This window comes from Spermophilus citellus (assembly GCF_964194105.1).
Source record: "Spermophilus citellus genome assembly, chromosome: 7".
In the NCBI taxonomy this organism is placed as follows: Eukaryota; Metazoa; Chordata; class Mammalia; order Rodentia; family Sciuridae; genus Spermophilus; species Spermophilus citellus.
Window position 1 is genome coordinate 137,781,336 of NC_138188.1, and position 9,481 is coordinate 137,790,816.

A 9,481-nucleotide genomic window follows, 5' to 3' on the forward strand; every position below is an offset into this window, starting at 1 on the left:
CCTTTGGATTTACTCAACCGACATTTTAAATAAAGACTATTAAAAGCAGGAGAAAATAGAGAGCACCCTCTACCAGCAAAAGGGCAAAGCCCCTTAACAACAATCTTCCTTACCTAACACTCTTCCAATGCCTGATTCTGGGCGTGGCGGCAGCGTGGTGGGCGGTCCCCGCGGGCTCCGGGGGGCGTGGCCCGCAGCTTAGCTCCACTACTAGCGCGCTCCCTTTCCCGCCCCTCCTCCCTCGCCCCAGCAGCGCAGTGAAGCGGAGCAAGGGGGCGGGTCTGGCCCTTCCTCCATCCTGGGGCTGACACCGGAGGGATGTTCCCAGCTCAGGAGGAGGCCGACAGGACCGTGTTTGTGGGCAATTTAGAGCCCCGCGTGCGGGAAGAGATTCTTTACGAGCTATTCCTTCAGGTACCGTCCTCGGGGAAGGGGCGGCGGAGGGGCGGAGCACACCTGGACCACCGGCGGCCCGGCACCCTTCCCGCCCCCTCTTGTGCCGTGCTTTTAATTATTTTTGACTGGATGCACCTGTCCGCAGCGGAGCGGCTGGTGAAGGAGATGGTTTAGCCCCATCCCCACTGCAGAGTTCTGAGGATGGGCAGTGGCTGGGCCCTCCCTAACTCTCAGCCCTCATTAAGGGCTTACCGGGCCTTGGATGTGCTCCAGTAGAAAACAGCCCTGTCACTGTCTTCCTTCAGATAATAAGCACCCTTATGCCTTGCATTCTGCAAAGTGAGAGGTGTCGCTTTTAAAAATGTTTTCATATATATTACTCATCCTCCTAAGCCCTTTTATGCGGAGTATTTTTATTCTAGAATGATAAATGAGATGTGAGATGATGGACAACTAATATACCATGACTGTGACCAACTGATTCCCTGGTCAAGGTCTTTTTCTGCATTCCAAGAGGACTTTAGGAAACTTTTTGAGGTCTGGATTAAGTCTGGGATTCAGTCTCCTGTGTTCTGTAAACACTTACCTGTGGTGCACAGGACGTCTCACTTGCCAAAGGTATATCTTCATTCAGCCACTCATCTAACCATTTAATGATCCAGAATCACAGGGAAAACACGAAGTATGGTGCTGGACATAAAAATTTTAGAAACATTCCTTACACTTTGTTAAAGGGGAAAATGAACATTAATTACCATTATTTAGGGTAATCTACCAAAGACGGGGATATATAGTATGGGAAAAGCAGGGCTCTTAGGTCAGCAGTGTGACTTTTGGCCAGTACATGAGTCTCTTAGTTTCCTCAAATGTCAAATGGGAGTAATAGTATCTACAATATGATGAGAATATTGAAGAATCATATGATGCAATTGTGATGAATAAATGAGTTAACCTAAATAAAGCAAATCTATAGCTGGCATTTACTAGGTGTTTGCTGCCTGTATTAGTAGTAATGCTAACTAACATTAACAGAAATAAAAGGTGACTTCCTCCTGTCAGAATAAGGGAGGGTTCCAAGGGAGACAATAGCAGAGCTAAATGTCTAGGATTAAGTATAAGTACCAGAGGTGAAAGAATTTATTTGGTTTTGAAGGACCCACTTTATCTCTAAACTAAAGTGTCTTTATGTTAATAATAGATACACATAGATTAGTAGAGAATATTCTGTTCAGGACCACAGTTTCTTCTCCTAATTGTAAAACTTTCCATTATTTGAAAAATATTTTTAATTTTAAGACTTTATGTTTATCCTTTTAATTTGCTACCTTTTTAAGTTTGCCCTTTAAAACAAAACCTGTAAACCTTATCTTTTTCTAAAAACCAATATAATTTGAATCTTACCACCAAAAAGGAAGAAAGGAATGTAAAATTATTGTCTTCGACAAGGGTTTTTCATGTTGAGCCCTCCCCCCAAAAAATGGGTGGGGAGAGATGAATGTGGGGTTGCAATTACCTGTACAAAAAATATATGATTTCTAGTCCATAAGGACTGGATCACAATTATCAATTGTGTGGATTCATAAGGCAATATATATTATCTTCTCATTTTTTTATGATTTCCTTTTTCCACTTAAATGGAATGTAAACCTAATTTAATAGATCAGGAAGTAAGCTTATGTTCTTACATTTTGCCCATGGAGAATTTGCTAAAGAAAATATAAAGGAAGTATGAGTAAGTGTGATGTTTGTAAGGAAAATGCATTATTAGCAGAGCTACATAAAGCTATTGCTAACCTTTTTTTCTTTAAAGTTTAATTAATTTTTCTGAGTGTAAAAATAAATCTTTGGATTTATGAGAAAATAATTTTTAAGTTTCTCGTAGGCTGGGCCACTAACCAAAGTGACTATATGCAAAGACAGAGAAGGAAAGCCGAAATCCTTTGGATTTGTCTGCTTTAAGCACCCAGAATCAGTGTCTTATGCAATAGCTTTGCTGAATGGAATCCGTTTATATGGAAGACCAATTAATGTGCAGTATCGATTTGGTAGGTTCTCTCACTGATGAATTTTCAAAGTGTGTTTTGTGGTTGCTGCTAGTCTCAGAAGTTGTAAGCATTTTGTTTTCCATGTAGTATAAGACAATAAAAGTGTCTCTCTGTAGTCTCTTAATTTTTTCAAACACATATCTAATTTATATATTGCCAGTTATATTACCAAATTTGTAGCATCTCTTCTTAAGTAAAATTTAAAATGTACTATTTTAAAATCAGGAGATAGCTATGAAGGTTGCTATTGACTAAAATTGATCAAATTTATATGAACTGAAGGTACATAAGTAGTTTTTATATAGCAAGGTTGTTTGCCAATCTTCTTGTCACTGCTAATGTATGGTATCAAATACCTACTATTTGGAAGATAAGTGGCTAAATTAGCCTTCTGGGGAACTCATTCTGTTGCCTGGAGTTGTTTTAAGCCCCTATAAGAGCAAAGTGGACAAAGGTACCTGTAGAGCCTTGCTAGAAGGGGAGGAAAGATTCCTGACTCAATGGCTTCAAATCCTTGTCCTGAATTCATGCTAGGAACCAGGCATCTGTGATTAGCTGCCCAGAAAACTATTACTATTGGCCTCACATCTTTTCAGGGACCAATCTGAGTGATTCTTAGAATATTGTGTTTAAACATTTTATAAATGGTACAGACATATTGAGTATCACTGCCATAAATCATCAGGCTTATTGATGTATCACTCCTTTGGTTTTTATTTCTCTTGATCCACTAAAAATGAAAAATAAGAATTAAAAAAGCAATATCTTCTTGCATAGTAAAAGTTCTTCTCTTTGCATTTCACATTTTCTTTTTTAGTTTAATGCATGGATGCATCATGCTCTTTGATTCTACCCAGCTAACTCACACAAGCTGATAGAATAGGCCAGAGCTTATTATATTCTGACACATCCTATAAAAAGTTGACTTGGCTTTTGTCTGAACAGTTTAGAGAGCTCATGCCTTCTACCCTGGAGGCAAAGAGTGCTGACATTTGTAATTATTAGTTTCTAGGTAAGTATTACAAAACAACATCATATATCTTATATAGTTCCATATCTTTTTATTCTTATTTATGACGTGCTTTTGGATAAATATTGATTATACTTCATTCATTTACAGTAATATATACAATATTTAAATATGACTTGAGAGATAGATATGCACATATTTTACGTAACTGTGGAATTTTAAGTCACTACCATATCTTTAAAGATTGGTTTATATGATGTTTTAATATTTAAACTCCAAGTAGTTGTACCCTAAAGTAATCATTGTATTTCTTTCAAAGGAAGTTCTCGCTCTTCAGAACCAGCTAACCAAAATTTTGAGGGCTGTGTTAAGATAAATTCACACACCTACAGGTAATTAGAAATATATTTTTTTCATAAAGGTAAAGAAAATAAATATGTTCTTATAATGTATATTAATGAAAAATAATAAATATGTGAGAGGATGATTTCTATCCTATTCTGGACTATTACAGAATATTACTATTTGTACATAGGATTAGATTAAGAAGTTCATTTCTTCTGAACCCATGGAAACTGAGAGAAAATATTTTCATTTAAAGGTCAGTTTTAATATTTAAAGTAGTAAGTGACATAGATTTACATTTGAGGTATTCTTTATGATTTTCTGTATGTTTTTCTTAGCTGTTAAATCATTTAAGCATACAAAGTCTTGCTGTGATGGATCATAGAAATATTGTTATCCATATTTTATGTTTCCGTAAATGCAGACACAAAAGTTAACCAATTCTCAAGGTCACAAGGATGATAAAGTGCTAGCCTTGAAACTAAGTCTTCTGATGTTAAGCCATTCAATTATTTATTTCACTAATGTTTAGAACTTCTCTGTGTTCTAGAATTTGGTGTAGCCTGATATATTGATGCAGTGATAACCTTCCAGTAAACTGTCTGGCAAGGTATCCAGAGGTTATGGTACCTAAAGTCTGCCAAACCAATTTAAGATTCCAAAGTCACAGTGTTTATTAAATCAGTGTGAAAAACACAGTGAAAAGTAAGAGCATGGTTGGTGGATAGTTTAGCACACTTAGAATAGATTGTAAGTGGGCAGAAGGATGAAGTTACTGAGTTCTGGTTATATTAATATTCATACACTGTTTCTGTGCTGTCAACCTTCCCTACTGATAGTGTGGTGATGACGATGAGAGTGTATGTTTGAGCAAGGCTATCCCTTCGGATGGAAAGTTCATGGAACTAATATTACTTACTTGATGAGGAAGCATCCTGGTTCATCAGCTTGTTTTCTGTAGATTTTATCTCAAATTATCTTAGGCAGAATGAAGGGAAGAAGAGAAATATAACTGTTAGGCATGATCAGGAGTAGGTATCCATCTCTCTTGTGTCTTATAAGATCTAAATCATTCACTATCCTCTAATATATATTATGAATTCTATCTTGGCTTCCTAGGTTTCTTGCTTATTTTATCCCTAACAGTTCCATTGCTATTAATAAACCGATAGCTTACTTACAATCTACACTAAGCATTTTTAAGAATTTTGTCCATCCTGTTTGTTTTCTTATTGTCTTTGGCAGAACTGAATATTTTCAAATAAACTAATAATAACCAAACATCCTATCCCTTGTTAACTATATCAGCCCTCTAAGGCATGGGAGAGTGACCTTTTGGGACTGGCAAATACCCACAATTATTTTTGGCAGAAGTATTAAACCCCAAATAAGTGTGCTCCATATTTTTATTCTCTCCAGAATTTCTATATTGGGGAGAATAAAGAGAACTTAATAAAGTAGGTAATAAAATCAGATTGCCTGGATTTGAATTCTGCCAGTGCCACTTTATTAATGCTGTGACTCTGAGGAGGTTATTTTACCTTTCTGTATCCTATCTCTAAAAATAATACCTAAAAAATTTTATGAGAATAAAATTTTATAATAAATACAAGATACTTAAAATACTGAATATATTGTAAGTATTCAACAAAAGGAAAATTACTACTAAGATAGGGAAATCATTATAGACTTATGGATTGAGCCATATATGTGATGTAATAGCTTCCCCTCTTCTTTAATACCAAGAGTGAAAAACTACTTCATTTTCTTTGGGTTTGGGGAAAGAACAAAATATTTGTAGGATTTGGAGTTTAAAAGACTAGACAGGCAATAGAAGATTGCAGTATAACTAGATAGATGGTTTGTAAATCATCACAGAGTCTAAACTATAATGTCAAAAAGTTATGAGTATATCCCATGACACTACATTTCATTGGTAGTACTTTTTTCTAGTATTTGGTATCTCATAAAGTAAGGATGAGAATGAGTTATCATGTCCTGGTTGTGATGTGCAAATGTAATCTCCTAGTCTTTCATTAGTCTTCCTTGTAAATGGGTTTTTTGACTTCTTATTGCCTCTTATGCCTTCCTCTTTGATGAACTAATTTTTAATTTGCTAGGGCCACTGTAACAATGTACTATAGAGTGCTTAAACAACAGAAATTAATTGTCTTACAATTTTGGAGGCTAGACATCCAGGATCAAGGTATTAGAAGCACTGATTTCTTCTAAGCTGTGGGGAAGAATCTATTCCATGCCTCTCCCCTATTCTTCTGTTGTTTTGATAGCGTTGCTTGGTATTCCTTGAATGACAGAAGCTTTACCCACATTTCTGCCTTTATTTTCACATGTTGTTCTTCTGTTTTCATCTCCAAATATTCCTTTTTTATATGAATACCAGTCATAAAGGGTTATGGATCCATCCTATTTCAGCATGAACATGTCTTAACCAATGACATATGCAATGATCCTGTTTTCAAATATGGCCACATTCTAAGGTTTCATTAACTGAATATGAAGAGAATGTATCAATCCATAACAGTTTTTAATTTACATGTGATTCCTCCATGCAGACAACTATGTGTCCAAAGATTCATGTGGGAAAGATACTGGTTTTAGACAATTGACACTTGTTTTCATAATGCAGCTTATCTCCCCTCTGCTGCGGCGTCTTCCCCACTCTGTAATTTCCCTTCACCTTTCACCTTGTCTCCTAACTGGGCTCCCATATTTTTCTTTTTCCTCTCACTAATAAATATTTTTATCTTTCACATCCTTTATTCCTGTGCATTTTTTAACCCCACTGTTATATGAGAGCTACTCTTTCTGAGGTGATGAGAACTTTCTGATCAGCCATTCAGCAGCCTCAATGTTTATTCAGTTTACCCCTATGGAACAACTTATATTTTTCTAATTTCTTTATTAATGAATGGACTTCTGATTTCTACTGACTTCTGGGATATACTCTCAGTATTTGTAAATGGAGTCTCCCCCATCCATCTGACTATATTCTGTCATTTCTTCCCATCTGCCTGTGCTGATTTCAGCCCCCCTTACAGTATGCTTCCTAGCCTAAGGATTAGTGGTTAGCATTAAAATAGGGTATACTATAGAGCTAGTAGACTATTGAAGAGTAGCTGCAGAACCTAGCCAGGATTTATAACATCTCCATGAGAACAACTATCACATGTATAAATGAAATGTGGGAACACCACAGTTTTTTAATTAGAGATGTTTTTTTTTGATTATCTTAATGCCTAGAAGATATCAGTCAACATGTTTGTGTTAACATTAGTAGTCCATTTAGGAAGGAGTACAGTTTATATATTTACATAGTAAAGATACTTTAAAAATAAATTGATGATAATTTCTCCCCCTTTGTTTTTATATCTGTAGAAGATTGAAGTGTACGCCCAGTGATGATTAATGACTTGCTATTGTTCTGTTACTATCTAAATGTTGTATGTCTTTATATAAATACAAGTGCTAGTCTAACATTTTCATATCAGAAAACCAAATGTGACTCTGAATGTTGAAATTTCAATATTTAGTAATGAAATAATTAATTAATGTATTGTTTTGACACTACATTATCAATATAATAACTGATTATTTGCATGTGTTTGTTTAAGATATTTAATTCTAACTGCTATCAGAGAAGTTCTTTCTGTCTCTGTTTCTAATTATGGACAACCCTCATTAAGTTGTTAAGAGGAAAGAATATTTGTGCCTAAGAATTTTAAGGTTTTTTTGCTTTCCCTTTTATTTCTCAAAAGGAATGAAGAAATCTTGGGCAGATCTTCCTTTCCCATGCAGTTTTTTCCCATTAATAATACTGCTTTACCTCAAGAATATTTTTTCTTTCAGAAAATGGTAAGTTTGATACCCATTTAGTTTAGCATATGTATGACACAAATTTATGAAGAACATGAAAAACATTCTTAGTATTTGGTTCTCAAATAGTTAATATTAATGAACAACCACTCATTACCTGAAACTATGAAAGTATTTTTCCCAACATATTCTATTCTATTCTCTTTTCTTTCCTTTTCTTTTCTTTTCTTTTCTTTTCTTTTCCTTTTCTTTGTTGAGAGCCACAGCCGAAGGGGCCCCAGCAAACTTCCAGCTGCCAGCAAACTTCCAGCTGCTGGCTGATGATTGGCTCACAGCTGCCCCAGCAACATCTAGCTGATTGGCTCCTCTGTGGTGATGCTCATTGGAGATGCTCATTGAGCTGTTTCCCCGCCCTTGCAAACTGCCAGCTGATGACTGGCTCACAGCAGCCCCAGCAACATCTACCTGATTGGCTCCTCTGCGGTGATGCTCATTGGGCTGTTTCCCTGCCCTTTCAGACCACGGAGCTGCTCATTGGGGGATTTCTTTGGCTCCACCCACGTGACCCAGCCAATCGGCCTCAAGAGCAGGAGGATTGTGGGAGTGGGAGAGGCTTGTGTGTTTGTGTGAGAGGCTGGTGGGAAGCCGGTGGTGGCAGTTGGGCTCTGAAGGTTTTTCCTGAGGAGCTGTTTTGTTTGGCCTGTGTGGTTCTAAAAATAAAGTTTGTTTCTTTTGACAAGTGGCTCCTGAATTGTGCCCAGCCAGACTGCGGCTTTTCTTTTCTTTTCTCTTCTCTTCTCTTCTCTTTTCTTTTCTTTTCTTTCCCCCCCTCCCTCCCTCCCTCCCTCTCTCTCTCTTCCCCCCCCCCATAGAGATGGAAGTGAGTTGAAAGACAAGTTCAAGGTATCACAGTTTATTTCTAATCTGCTTTGAGTAGTTAGAAATTTTAGTTATCATCTCTATCATATATTGAGATTAATACATTTGTAAAAATTTTTATCTGTTTCATTTTATTCTTATATTGTGGCTCCTAGAAGAGTTAAAACTACATATGTGGTTTGCATTATATTTCTTTGATAATCTATATTGTAGTAAACTAATAAACCTTTAAATGTTTATGTTAAGGATTTAAGGGAGCTCCCACACTCCTACTATGAAGTCACTGCCTTTTTTATACCAAAATACAATTTGATTTACTCATGACTATTTGCATAATTCATGTTACTTTTAACATGCATTAGACTTTTTAATATGCATTTAACTTAGCATTTTGGATTTGTTTTGGTATATAAGTTGTCTTTCCCCCCCCCCCCACAGCAGCGGTATGCACATAATCCAGTGCTGCAGCTTCCTTACTATGAGATGACAGCCCAACTTCCCAATAGCACGTCTGGGTCTTCCTCACTGAGTCATGTTCCAGATCTAGATGCTGGACCTAGCTCCTGTGAATGGACTATCCAACAACCAAGTGACTCTGACCTTCATCAGATGAATACCCGAAAGAGGCAAAAGCAAACCAGTGACAGTGACAGTAGCACAGAAAACAATAGAGGAAATGAATTCAGCCAAAAATTCCGAAAATGTAAGAAAAAGAAAAGATATTAGTATTACCTTCAGATAATACGTATCTTCATTGATCTTGATTCTGTTTAAAGAAAACTGACCAATTTCCTGAGTGTCTTGTCTTTTTTTGAAATATATGAAAACATGACTTACCTGATTTGCTATTCAATTTTTGCCTCAAATGACAAAAGCTTTTAAAAATAATATAATGTACTACTTTTGTATGTCATAATATATTTGACCCATTGCCAATAAGAAATATACTTTGTATCATTTTATTTTAGTACTGATGATGAAATTTCACTAAACTATTAACTAAAAGTCAGCT

At 36.3% G+C, this 9,481-nt stretch overlaps 1 protein-coding gene across 3 annotated transcripts; it reads left to right on the top strand.

Annotated features, from left to right (window-relative positions):
• Positions 1-318: 318 nt before the first annotated feature.
• RBM11 (RNA binding motif protein 11) lies at positions 319-9,195 on the top strand (the record flags this gene model as incomplete). Of its 3 annotated transcripts, none has more annotated exons than XM_081302738.1 (5): positions 319-414; positions 2,279-2,441; positions 3,731-3,803; positions 7,533-7,629; positions 8,884-9,195. In XM_081302738.1, the coding sequence occupies 5 exons, from the start codon at positions 319-321 to the stop codon at positions 9,193-9,195; spliced, it is 741 nt and encodes a 246-aa protein (XP_081158864.1). The 3 variants fall into 3 exon arrangements, with proteins under 3 accessions (XP_081158864.1, XP_081158865.1, XP_081158866.1); XM_081302739.1 differs by having other exon boundaries at positions 8,908-9,195; XM_081302740.1 differs by having other exon boundaries at positions 8,911-9,195.
• Between the last annotated feature and the right edge of the window lie 286 nt (positions 9,196-9,481).